General features: G+C 61.5%; 1 protein-coding gene across 1 annotated transcript in view; it reads left to right on the plus strand.

The window, feature by feature from the left end:
- Positions 1-13,385, plus strand: part of RYR1 (ryanodine receptor 1) — a gene marked incomplete at its 5' end in the record, with an annotated part of 95,427 nt that overhangs the window by 62,832 nt on the left and 19,210 nt on the right. The window contains 14 exon segments of the mRNA XM_034792717.1: positions 70-162; positions 2,178-2,348; positions 2,610-2,669; positions 3,369-3,506; positions 3,867-3,979; positions 4,585-4,681; positions 5,129-5,235; positions 5,533-5,584; positions 6,892-6,963; positions 7,040-7,139; positions 7,256-7,335; positions 7,896-7,972; positions 8,415-8,488; positions 9,533-9,550. Of these exon segments, the coding sequence (XP_034648608.1) occupies positions 70-162; positions 2,178-2,348; positions 2,610-2,669; positions 3,369-3,506; positions 3,867-3,979; positions 4,585-4,681; positions 5,129-5,235; positions 5,533-5,584; positions 6,892-6,963; positions 7,040-7,139; positions 7,256-7,335; positions 7,896-7,972; positions 8,415-8,488; positions 9,533-9,550 (1,252 nt within the window).

Consider the following 13,385-nt stretch of genomic DNA (forward strand, 5'->3'; position numbering starts at 1 on the left):
GGGCAGGGGCCCGGCGGGGGGCGTTGGGCTCCGGGAGGACAACTCTGTCCCCCTGTCCCCCTCCCCCAGAATTTCAAGCGGGAGGAGCAGAACTTCGTGGTGCAGAACGAAATTAACAACATGTCCTTCCTGACGGCCGACAGCAAAAGCAAAATGTCCAAGGTGAGGCCATGTGGGGCGCAAGGGAGCCCTGCCCCAGAGGCCTGTGGGGCAGGGCGATCACAGGGGATTCACGCTGGGAAGGCCACCTGGACGCTGCCCGACCCAGCTCCCCTGCAGCTCCTGCTCCAGACGTGCAAACGCTCGTGTGACTCCGGGTGCCGATGTTCGGTGCCAAATCTCGTCCCGAGGGCTCTCAGGTCCTCGGGTGGGCAGAGGGGGCGGCCCTGCTGTATGGTCATCTGCACACTGGGCCCGGGGAGCCCAGAGCTCACAGCGCCGGCGGAGAAGGGGGCCGAGGGGCCCGGATTGATCGAGCCATAGTTCCCGTGTGTGGGGCTGGCGGGGGGCTTCCTGGTGACTCCGTGATCCACTCTGATTCGGGCTATGGGTGCCTGAGGGTGGTCCCATGAGCCCCCCGAACCAGTCTACAGGGTGCTGTCCTGCCACCCCCGATCTAACCACTGGGGGCGCCATTCTGCCATCCTCCCCCCCCCCGTGTACCCCCCGGGCCCCTGTCTTTTGGGCCCCCCCCCCCCGGATTGCACTGGGGGCACCGTGCCCCGGGTGGCCCCGCTCTCATCCCGGGCGTGCACTGCAGCCGCCGTGGGGGCTCGTGGCCCGACTAACATGTCTCTTCTGTCTTGTCTCCCCTTCTCTCCCGCCCGGGTGCCTTTAGTCTGGAGAAGGCCAGGTAGCGTCTCACGGAGACCGCATGGCGCCTTGTGTCTGTGTCTGATCTGCCAGCCCCCCGCCCTCTCCCCCACAGTGCTGGGGTCCTCCCCAGCCCGCTCCCCGTGTGCCCACGGTACCCTGCGTCGCACGGCCCAGGAGCCAGAGGTTGGGTGAGCGACGGTGCCCGCTGCACCTGGCCCATGGGCTCTGTAGGCACCGGCCGGTCGGCTATCGGCTCACCCAGCCCTCCAGCCCCTGGTGTACTTGGCCCGCGGCCGTGCGGTAGGCCTGCTGGTGGGGCCCATTCCCTCTGCCAGGGCTTTTCCCCGGTGACGTGGGGCCAAGCACGGGGGATCTCTGCCCCCCCCCCCAGCGTTTGCTCCTTGCCCCCAGCTGTCTCTCAGCCCCGAAGCCGCATGTGCCAGGCCAGCTCTCTCCGGCTCCTGAACCGAACCGGTTTGGTTCTTCTGGGCTCTCGCTGTGCAAAGCTGGGGAGTAGGGGGCGGGGAGGGTTCTGCCCCCCCCCGGATCACGGAGTTCATAATCGCCCCTCGTGACATCCCAGCCGGAGGGGGGGGGTGGTGCACAGGGATGTCGCAGGCAGATTATGCTGCCCTGCCTGCCTGCCAGATTGCGTGTGCCGTGGGGTGGGGTGCAGGGGAGCTGTCTGCGCTGGCCCCTCCCTGGTTTGTGCCCCCTCCAGGGGTCCCGCTCCCCCCTCTCTAAGCTTGGCAGGGGCCGCCCCGGTCTCTGCCCCCCGCCCCCCGCCCGGGATACCCCCGAGCGGCCTGTGACACGCGGCGGGAGCCCCTTCCCCACCATCCTCCGCCCGGTCAGTTCCCTCGGACCCTGTGTTTCCACCGCCCCCCGCTGAGGTGACCCTGGGTTCCCGTGGCCCGAGCTCACTGGCCGTTCCCAGCACTGTGCCTCCCGCTGTACCAGAGTGGGGGGTGACACGGCCCTCCCCTCACGCAGCGGGGCTGGGCCGGGCGGCCGGTTCAGAACTGGAGATTCCTGAATTGTCAGCGTCCGTGACTGAGCGATCGTGTCCGCCCGAGTCCCCCAGGGGTTACCCAGCCATCTTTGCCCTTTCACCCTTTTCAAGTGGCCCTGCTCCTCCCCTCCCCCCATGGAGGTGGGAAGCCCCGCCCCTCGTGGGAAGCCCCACCCCTCCAGTTTGGTGGGGGTGGGGCTAGCCAGGTACCCCTCTCAGGGCGGGAGGGGCGCTGCTGTGGCCGGACGCTTCTGCCTTGGCATGTTGGCTGGAGGCAGAGGATCGGGGGGTGGGGTGGGGGGGTCACTGCCGGGGGCCCGCCCTGACACACACACCCCGTACCCCCCAGGCGGGCAGCTCAGAGCAGGAGCGGACCAAGAAGAAGCGGCGGGGGGATCGCTACTCCGTGCAGACCTCGCTCATCGTGGCCACGCTGAAGAAGATGCTGCCCATCGGCCTCAACATGTGTTCGCCCACCGACCAGGAGCTCATCACCCTGGCCAAGGGCCGCTACGCCCTGGTGAGCTGGGGGAGGAGCCAGGGAGAGCAGGGGCGGAGCCAGGGATAGTGGGGGAGGAGCCAGGGAGAGTGGGGGAGGAGCCGGGGTGAGCAGCGGGAGGAGCCAGTGGTGGAACCAGGTGGGGCTGATGCCCTTGGGGGTGCAGTGAGTTGGGGGTGTTTTTTGGGGGGGGGAGCTGGGCCGGAGGAGTGGCGATGAGCTGCTGGGGTGGGAGCGGCTTCTCACCCTGGGTGACGAACTCTGCACCCCCCACCCCCACAGAAAGACACCGATGAGGAGGTGCGGGATGTTCTCAACAACAATCTGCACCTGCAGGGCAAGGTGAGTGTCCCCCCCAGGCCGGCACCCCCTTTCCCCCCCGGGCAGCACGGGCCAGCCCCCATTTCCCCTCCCCCGTGCAGCACGGGCCAGCCCCCATTTCCCCTCCCCCAGTGCCACAGGCCAGCCCCCATTTCCCCTCCCCTGGCTGCCACGGACCAGCCCCCCCCTTTTCCTCTCTGGTGCCATGAGCTGGCCCCACCTTCTCCCCCCTCTGGGTGCCACAGGCCAGCCTCTCCTTCTCCCCTGGGTGCCATGGGCCGGTCCCCCTTTCTCAGCCTCCCCCGGGCACCATGGGCCGGTCCCCCTTTCTCAGCCTCCCCTGGGCACCATGGGCCGGTCCCCCTTTCTCAGCCTCCCCTGGGCGCCATGGGCCGGTCCCCCTTTCTCAGCCTCCCCTGGGCGCCATGGGCCGGTCCCCCTTTCTCAGCCCCCCGGGCGCCATGGGCCGGTCCCCCTTTCTCAGCCTCCCCCGGGCGCCATGGGCCGGTCCCCCTTTCTCAGCCCCCCGGGCGCCATGGGCCGGTCCCCCTTTTCTCAGCCCCCCGGGCGCCATGGGCCCGCTCTCATTTTGCTCCCCCAGCGCCATGCCCTAGCCCAGGACACCCAGGCTCTGGCCTGCCCCCCCTCGCCCTATGGACTGATTTACGTCCCCGCCCCCGCCCCGAGGCGCCGTGTCTGACAGTCCCTCCCCCCCGGCAGTGCGAGAACCCCGCCTCCATGCGCTGGCAGATGGCTCTGTACCGCGAGATGTCGGGCAAGGCCGAGGACGCCAACCGGCCCGAGAAGATCGTGCGACGGGTGCAGGAGGTGTCGGCTGTGCTCTTCCACCTGGAGCAGGTGAGGGGCTGCAGGGTGGGGGGGCATAGCGCGGGATAGGGGCTATGGGGCAGGGGGCATAGTGCAGGGGAGGGGCTGTGGGGCGGGGCGGGATAGTGCAGGGGAGGGGCTGTGGGGCGGGGGAGGGGCTGTGGGGCAGGGGGCATAGTGCAGGGGAGGGGCTGTGGGGCGGGGGAGGGGCTGTGGGGCAGGGGGCATAGTGCAGGGAAGGGGCTGTGGGGTGGGGGAGGAGCTGTGGGGCAGGGGAGGGGCTGTGCGGCAGGGGGCATAGTGCAGGGGAGGGGCTGTGGGGCAGGGGGCATAGCACGGAGGAGGGGCTGTGCTGTGGGCCCCCCGGCTCTAACCCCCCCGGCCCCGCAGACCGAGCACCCCTACAAGTCGAAGAAGGCCGTGTGGCACAAGCTGCTGTCCAAGCAGCGCCGTCGCGCTGTGGTCGCCTGCTTCCGCATGACGCCGCTCTACAACATGCCCAGGTCAGCGCCGGATCTGCCCCGGCCAGGGGATCCGGGCCCCCCAACCTCCCCCCGGCCAGGGGATCCGGGCCCCCCAACCTCCCCCCGGCCAGGGGAACTGGGCCTCCCAACCTCCCTCCGGCCAGGGGTTCTGGGCCCCCCAACCTGGGGATCTGGGCCCCCCAACCTGGGGATCTGGGCCCCCCAACCTCCCCCCGTCCAGGGGATCTGGGCCCCGCAACCTACCCCCGACCAGGGGATCCACACACCCCAACTTCCCCCAGCGAGGGGATCTGGGCCCCCCAACTTTCCCCTGCTGGGGGACCCATGCCCCCCGCCTTGTGACCCATGCCCCCCCACCCTCCCATTGTATGGGATCCAGCTCCCTGTACAACCCACCCCCCCGATCCATAGTGTCCCCCACCCCCACCCTGCAGGATCCGTGCCCTCCACGGAATGGGGGTGCAATCTCAGCTCTGCCAGGCCCTTTGCAGCCCCCCCCCCCCCCCCCCGGCTCTGGGCTCCAGGCGGGACGCTGGCTGCTCAGTGGGTGCGGCTGGGGGGTGAGTCTGGGTCAATCCCTGCCCCCCACCCCTGCCAGGCCTCTGATCTGCCCCTTCCCCCAGGCACCGGGCCTGTAACATGTTCCTGGAGAGCTACAAGCTGGCCTGGATCGTCACGGAGGAGCACGCCTTCGAGGACAGGATGATCGACGACCTGGCCGTGAGCTGGGGGCATTGGGGGGGTCGGAGACTCGGGGGAGGTCTGAGCTTTCCATATCCCACAGCCAGGACGCCTGGGTCCTCTCCCTGCCCGGGTCCCAGGATGCCTGGGTCCTCTCCCTGCCTGGGTCCTAGGACGCCTGGGTCCCGTCCCTGCCCGGGTCCCATCCACACCCAGGCACCGGGCTCCATTCCCTCCTGCTCCCTGCTCTCTCGCCATCGTCCCGGGGGCTTGGGGGCAGCAGGACGTCAGCGGTGGGGGGCCGTGGGGGAAGGAGTGACGGAGGAAAGGCTGGAAGTGGGGCAGGCTCCTGGGCCCATGGGCTGGGCGTGGGAAAAGCCGGGCGCACCAGGCTCTCTCTGGCGGGGACGCGGGGGGGGGCCCAGCGCTGCCGGGCCGGGCGGGTTCACAGCTGCTGACTCTCCGCTGTCCTGCTGGGGGGAGTAGAAACCGGGCGAGGAGGAGGAGGAGGAGGAAGAGCAGATGGAGAAGAATCCCGACCCCCTGCACCAGCTCATCCTGCACTTCAGCCGCACGGCGCTGACGGAGAAGAGGTGGGTGCCAGGGGCGGGGGCAGCATCCACATCTAGCCACTCAGCCTGGGGAGTGAATCGCCTGCTGGGCCCCAGAGTGGGTGCGGGGGCTGGGAGCCAGGACTTCTGGGTTCTATGCCATGTTCTGGGAGGGGAGTGGGGTCTAGTGGTTAGAGCAGGGGGGCTGGGAGCCAGGACTCCTGGGTTCTCTCCCCGGCTCTGGGAGGTGGGGTCCAGGCTCTGTTGTCGAACTGTTCAGCTGGCCTCTCTGGAGCGTGTGGTCTTGGATCTGACTCTGGCCCACGCGCTGCCTTTCAGCAAACTGGACGAGGACTATCTGTACATGGCCTACGCTGACATCATGGCGAAGGTGAGTGACCCCAAGTCCACACCAGGTTCTCTCAGCACGTCTCATCCCCCAGCCCCTCCCAGCGCATGTCCCACCCAGCGCCCCCTTTCCTTCCCAGTGTGTCCTCCCATTTCCCCTCCCCATCATTTACTGAGGTTGGTTTGAGCATTAAATAAATAAGTAATTAATTAATGGAAATTTCCCATCTCCTAGAGCTGGAAGGGACCTTGAAAGGTCATCGAGTCCAGCCCCCTGCCTTCACTAGCAGGACTAAGTACTGATTTTGCCCCAGATCCCCAAGTGGCCCCCTCAAGGATTGAACTCATAACCCTGGGTTTAGCAGGCCAATGCTCAAACCACTGAGCTATCCCTCCCCCCCATTCTCAGGAGAGCCCATCGCACTTGTGAGCAAAGTCGGATTCGAATCCGGCTCTCTGGGTATTCAAGCAGCAGAGGATTTGAATCCTTCCCTCCCTGGACTCTCCCCTCACACCAGCTTTGCAGTAAGGGGCAGTTTACCCTTCCCCCCACACCTTCACGAACTTCTGCTCCTGCTACTCTGGAGTGGCCGGAGGAAAACCCCCAGGTCACAGCCCTGTGGGCAGTAGTAACAATATAGTAACTTGAGAATAATGGCAAAATATCTTTGGAGTAGCAATGGCGTAGCAGCTGTATAATATTTTTGGAATAACTGTGTGGTATCTTTGGAGCAGCGATGTAGCAACAGTGTAGTAGCTTTGGGGTAACTAGGTAGTGTCGCTTTGTAATATTGTAATATCTCTGTAGCAATGATGGAGTAACAGCTTCGTATCTCTGGAGTAGTAGCATGTGTCTTTGGAGTACATAGTACTAATGTAGTGTTGCTGGAGTAACAAAATACTAACAAGTATAGTGTTTCTGGAGTAACGGTGTCATATCCCTGGAGTAACAACAGAGTAACAGCATAATGTCTTTGAAGTAACAATGTGCTAATGGCACAGTATCTCTGGAGTAACATTATAATGTCTCTGGAGTAATGATGTACTAACTTTGTAGTATCTCTGGAGTAGTGGGGTAGTATATCTGGAATAACAATGTACTGACAGTTTGGTATCTCCAGAGTAATGGTATAGTATCTTCAGAGTAATAATGTAGTATCTCCCAAATAATGGTGTTGTGTCTCTAGAGTAACAGTGTACTGACAGTGTGGTATCTCCAGAGTGACGATGTAGTATCTCCAGAGTACCGGTGTAGTATCACTGGAGTAATGGCATAGTATTTGGATTGGAGGGGGGAGGGTGGTATTTGGCTCCCACGCACCCCTCACTCTGGCTTCCTCTCACTTCCAGAGCTGTCACATTGAAGAAGGTGAAGAGGAAGGTGGTGAGAAAGACGAGGAGGAGACCGAAGGCTCATTTGAGGTAGGTGATCCCCTCCCTACCTCCGGTCCTGGCTCCAGCCCCTGCCTGCGCTGACCCTTGTGTGTCCACCCCGCAGGAGAAGGAGATGGAGAAGCAGAAGCTGCTCTACCAGCAGTCACGGCTGCACAATCGTGGGGCGGCCGAGATGGTGCTGCAGATGATCAGCGCCTGCAAAGGTGAGATCGGACCCTCGCAGGGGGAGGGACAGCGGGGCGGCTTGACGGGGGGCTGGCAGGTTGCGGGGTGAGCCATAGGCCAGGCTGGTAACCAGCGTTGCCTTGGTTGTCGGCAGGGGAGCCAGGCGCCATGGTGTCCTCCACCCTCAAGCTGGGCATCTCCATCCTGAACGGAGGCAACGTGGAAGTGCAGCAGGTACGGCCGGGCTGGCGTCGCTCCCAGGGCCAGGTCCCCAGAACTTCGCTCAGTCCTTACACAGGCCAAGTTCCGGCTGAGCCTTGGAGTAACGGCTGAGTCACGGCCGAGGAGCTCGGCCACCTGCTGAGTAACCAGCCAGTCATGTCCAAGTAACACGTCAGTAACCACTGAGTACCAGGTGAAGGAGTGTGGGGTAAAGAGGGCTTATGCCCTGAGTAACAAGGGGAGTATGCAGTGAGTAACGGCTCAGTAATGAGTGAATGTGCACTGAGTAATGATGGAGAACATGCTGTGTAATGGCTGAGTAACAATGGAGTAAGTGCTGAGTAACTAATGGGTACACACGGAGTAATGAGGGAGGATGTGCTGAGTAGCTAACAGGCATGCAGAGTAACAAGGGAGGACGGGCTGAGTAACGAGGGAGGACAGGCTGAGTAATGGGCTGAGTAACGGGCTGAGTAACGAGGGAGGACAGGCTGAGTAACTAACAAGTATGCCGAGTAACGAGGGAGTAGTTGCTGAGTAGCCACTCAGGGCCGCTGCCTTTGTCCCCGCAGAAAATGCTGGATTACCTGAAGGAGAAGCGGGAGGTGGGTTTCTTCCAGAGCGTGCAGGCCCTGATGCAGACCTGCAGGTGAGCGGGACCATCCGTCGTGTGTCCCCGTCCGTCTGTCCGTCCCGGCCTGCATCCTTCCTCCCGCCCCGCAGGCCGAGCTGGTCCCTGCCGGCCTCCTTTTCCTCCCTGCGTCCAGCCCGTCTCCATCTCTCCTTTTACCCCCTTTTGGTGCCAGCTGTTCCCCCTCCCTGCCCTGTTCCCACAGGGAGCCAGCCGTTGGGGGGACCCCCAGGGGAATCGATCCCCTTTGCCCAGAGCAGCATTGCACGGCCCTGCTCCCCATCCCCCAGCGGGCCGGAGCGAGTGCCCAGCGGCCCCCTGCTCCGTACCCCCAGGGTGGGGCTGAGCTGTGTTAGGCTGTGGGCCTCTCCGTCGTGGGGGGTGGAGGGTTGATGTTGATGGCAGGGTCAACCCACTCCCCTCCCCCCCGGCCTCTCCTGACCCCCATTTCTCCCTGCAGTGTCCTGGACCTCAACGCCTTCGAGCGGCAGAACAAGGCCGAGGGGCTGGGCATGGTGACGGAGGAAGGAACAAGTGAGTCCGTACTGCCCCCAGACCCTGCAGATCTCTGCTCCCCATTCCTCACTGGCTCAGGCCCCCTCCCACATCTCAGCCCCAGACCCTGCAGATCTCTGCCCCCCATTCCTCACCGGCCCAGGCCCCCTCCCACATCTCAGCCCCAGACCGTGCAGATCTCTGCCCCCCATCCCTCCCCGGCCCAGGCCCCCTCCCACATCTCAGCCCCAGACCCTGCAAATCTCTGCCCCCCACCCCTCCCCGGCCCAGCCCCCCCCACATCTCAGCCCCAGACCGTGCAGATCTCTGCCCCACCCCGCAACCTATTGACCAGGGGTGCTGGGGGTGGTGGGGTAGTGTCAGGCCCCAATCCCAGCAGCCCCTGGGGCGGGGTCACTCACGCTAATGAGGCGCCTAGCGGCCGGTGGCTGCTGGAGCCTCTAAGCTAACGGGCCTGACTCTGAGCAGGGGCGTTCGGATCCGCAGGTCCCAGGTTCGATCCCCTCTCGGGGCGGGCGGCGGGGGCTGGGAGGGCAGGCTCTGGGGGCACCGCCCAGCAAAGGGGGACGTCTAGGGCAGGTTATGGGGGGCACAGTGAGATGAGTCGGGGCCGCCCTGCCCCCAGGGGAAGTCCGGGGGGGAGCTAATCCTGCAATGGCTGCTGGGAAGGGCTGGATCAGCCGCTCTCACGGGGCTGGGCCCATCTAGCCTGGCCTCCCGTCTCCGCTGGGGGAACCCTGCGGCTAGAGCTGATGGGGCACCAGGGCCCCCTCCCCCTCCTTCCACCGCGGCCCCTCCCTGCCCTCGGTTTGTGTTCACAGCTGCCGTGTGGTTGCAGGCTCCCCCCCAGAGTGAGGCGCTGCTATTAATCCGGATTGTAATAACGCCCTTCCCCCCCCCGTCCCACCTGGGGCGGCTCCGACTCCACATTAATGGCGTTAATCTGGTTTTAATCATCTCCTTTTCCTTTGTGCTGTGACGTGTTGCGCTCACCTCCTCTCTCCTCCCCTTCTCTTCCTCTTCCCCCCGCTCCCCCCATCCCCCTCTCACCGGCGCCCCCAGTCATCCGTCGGGAAACTGGTAAATAACCCACAGCTGTGGTGGTTTATTTTTCCGGGCATTTTCTTGCTCTGTTTTCTAACCCGGCGGGCTTGTCCCGACGCCAATGGCTGATCAGAACCCCCTGCCCCCCCACATGGGCCCTGCCCATCCATCGCGGGGGAGGGGCAGCTCCGTCTTTGTTATCGTAGGGTTGCTAGTTAGCGCCAGCCTGCCTGTGCTGATGTGTTTATTGGAGGGAGCTGATTCCGGCCTCGTTGATTTGGTATCATAGGGTTGCTGGGCTGATGGAGGAAGCACGAGCTAAGCATGCCGGTTTGTTATTCTAGGGTCTCTCAAGCACGGAGCGGTGCTCACGGGTTGTTGTGTTGCACGTGGGTGCGAGGCTGCTGTGTTACCGCACGTATGCTCGGGGTTACTTGGCCGCACACGCTCACTTGTTATCATTGCAGGGGCCTGTGCGCTGCCGGGTTGTGTACGTCGGCTTGTTATGGTAGGGTTGCCCCTTGCCAAGCCTGTGTTGCTCTCAGTCTGAGAGAGCAGCAGGAAACGCCAATTTCGATCAGTGGTGTGAATCAAGTTTTACACTTGTACTTTTTAGTTATTTCCCTGCCAAGGGCTCGATTCCCATCAGCCTTTCACGGTATTCAGGACTTCTTCTGCCAGTTAGGACAATACACCCCAGTTACAGGTGTTTGTTGACGATTCGTGCGGCTTAACTTGCCCGGAGTTAGAGTCTGCCATTCTATGGTTGTGATTTTTTCAGAGAAGGGCGAACGGTGCCTCTCTCGTTTGCTAGACGACGACTCTGTTTCTACAGGTGATTTGCGTCAAGCCCCGTTTGGATGGAAATGTTCAACTCAGTGACAATTGCGCAAAACCAGCGTTTGAATGAAAGCAAACAGGCTGGAAACATTAAAAATTAAAAAGTTTATCGGGCGGCGTTTTGCAGTGAAAACTAGCTGATCTATTCAGCAAAGGAAGTGTCTGTGGCTAGTGAAATGTAGTGGCCATTTCTGGTTACTATGGCTTTCAGGATTGTAGAACTAGTAGATCTCGTCCTCTCTGAGACTGGGGAAGGAAACAGGCTCCCAGTCGGTCACTGAACTTTGGGTGGCCTGGCCAATTAATTGAACTAGTTGGATAAACTGAAAAGGCTAAAATATTCTCTCTGCCCTGCCTGAAGCCGGCTTAGCCCATCGGCAAACTCCAGCTCCCCCCGGGGCTCATCCGGGGACTTGCACCACTTCAATGCTGCGACTTGCTGGGAAATTTGGCAGCAAATATGGACGGGCTGAATCTTCGTTTCTGTATTTGCGTTAAAATGTTTTAACGGTTTATAAATTTAGGTTGTGATGTTGATTATCAGTTTCCAATTTAATTTTAAATAGGTTTATTGTTAAAAAATAAACCTCTATTTAATTTAAATTTTTTAAAAATCTGATTTAAATTTTAAAATACCCTTTCATTTTTATTTTTTTTAACGATCAAGGTTATTCACTCTGTTGCACATGCTGGTTTGTTATGGTAGGGTGTCCCTGGAGGGGTTGGGGGGGGTTGCATTGTTTATGGTGGGCAGACCCAGCCAGAGATGCTGGTTTGTTATGATAGGGTCTCCGCGGGGAGGCTGGTTTGTTATGGTGGGCAGACCCAGCCGGGGAGCTGCGGTGACCGCTGTCCCGTGCCGTCTCCCCCTCCCTGGGGTGCGTCAGGCTTGGGGGTTCTGATCAGCCTTGCGGGGGGAGGGGGAGAGTGTTTCCGTGGCTCCACGTGGCATGTCCTGCAGCTTAGGGCCCGCCCCCAGCGTGCCCCCGGCAGCCTGGAACCAGTGCCTGCTGGGCGTGGCCTCTCCCGATCTGCACTGAGTACTAACCGCACCCCTTGCCCCCGGACCCCGCGCTGGAACCAGGGCACTCCGGTGCCCTCGCCATGAGCCATGTTCCCTGTTCTCCTCAGGGACTCGCCCGCCCCATCTGATACCCCGTCATGGACCCCTCCTCCTCCCCCAGCCCTCTCCGGTCTCTTGGGGCTACGGGCGTGGGCAGGGCTGAGCGACCCTCTTGTTGACCAGATTCCAGCCAGCTCGACAGCAGACTGTATCCCTGGGTAGGCACAACGGGGCGTCTTTGTGTTACCAATGTGGCGTCTTTGTAGCCTCTGAACTGGAGAGGAGCAATGTGCCGTCTCTGTAGTAACACTGGTGTCTTTCTTCTTCGGGTGCTTGTTCATGTCCAATGCAATCAGGTGTGCACGACAGCCGGAAGATTTCCACCCTAGCAGTGTCCATAGGGTCGGCCTGGGCGCTCCCGGGAGTCGCACCTTCATGGCGCCCAATATGGGACCCTGCCGACCCGCCGCCCGCTCAGTTCCTTCTTACCGCCTGCTTTGCAGTGTCTATCCTAGTGTACAGCGTTAGCCCAGTAGTTATAGTTAGTGTAGATTTCTCAGAAGTTTCCTTTGCGGGGTCTTCCCCCGACGTCTTCCCCCGGCACTGGCGTATGCCTCGGTCCCCGGGTTTCTGCCAAGACGCGACCTGCACTCATAGTGCCTTAAGTGTCTGGGCAAAGGGCATCTCCGAGACCGCTGCAAGATCTGTAAAGGGTTTTGCCCAAGGACCCTTAAGGACAGCAGTGCCTCCGGGCATTACTTATGGAGGTGGCTTTTCAGTCCCCGTTGGAGCCCGCCGTGCCTGACGCAGCCCTGAGCGCTGCGTCCTTGGTGCGCAGCACACCGGTGCTGTTGCTGCGCGAACCGGTGCTGAGGAAGGACTCAGTCAGAGACCCTCGGCGCCACCACGGCTCCGCCCACGGGCCGGCGTCGGCGAGGCCGTTCTTCCCGGCCGTCTCCGGCACCCGAAGCTTGAGTTGTTGCACCTCACGGCGTGCAAGCTCCGCGGCTGAACCCGTAAGGACACGGTGCCGCTCAGGCCTCACCCGGTTTTTCTCCCGAAAGTCGTCTCCCGTTTTCACATCAACCGTTTTCACATCTTCCTCCCGGTGTTCTATCCTAAGCCGCACTCGAGCGGCAGGGAGCAGAGGCTTCACTTGTTGGACGTCTACATCGAGAGGACAAAGCCGTTCCGAAAGTCCATTCAACTATTCGTGGCTGTGGCGGACAGAATGAAAGGTTTTCCTGTCTCCTCTCAGCGGATTTCGTCGTGGATCATGTCGTGCATACGTGAGTGCTACAACCTGCTCCTTCGATCACTGCGCACTCCACCACACTTTCACCACGCACTATGCGATCACCCAGCAGGCCCAAGACGAGGCGGCCTTTGGTAGAGCAGTGCTCCAATCAGAGGACATCTAAACTTGGGCTTGTGAGTCACCCGATTGGAATGGACAGGAACAAGCACTCGAAGAAGAAAAAATGGTTACTCAACTTCTCGTAACTGTTGTTCTTCGAGATGTGTTGTTCATATCCAGTCCAATACCCACCCTCCAACCCCTCTGTCGGGGTAGCCGGCAAGAAGGAACTGAGGGGGTGGTGGGTCAGCAGGGTCCCATATTGGGCGCCACAAAGGCTTGATTCCAGGGGGCACGCATGCCGACCCTATGGACGCTGCAAGGGGGGAAATCTTCCGGCTGGCGTGCACACAGCGTGCGCACATCTGATTGCAATGGACATGAACAACACATCTCGAAGAACAACAGTTACGAGAAGGCGAGTAACCGTTTCTTGTAGCAGCACCATAGTAGTGATGTATCCTCATAGAAACTTTGTGGCCGCTTTCTAGTAAAGCTGTGGCATCTTTGGGGTGTCAATGAGATCGAATGTTCACAATATTGTGGTGTCTTTCTAGAAATTATATGGCGTCTCTGTAGTATCTTTGTAGTAACAATGTGGTGTCCTGTAG

Source organism: Trachemys scripta, chromosome 16 (assembly GCF_013100865.1).
Source record: "Trachemys scripta elegans isolate TJP31775 chromosome 16, CAS_Tse_1.0, whole genome shotgun sequence".
Lineage (NCBI taxonomy): Eukaryota > Metazoa > Chordata > Testudines > Emydidae > Trachemys > Trachemys scripta.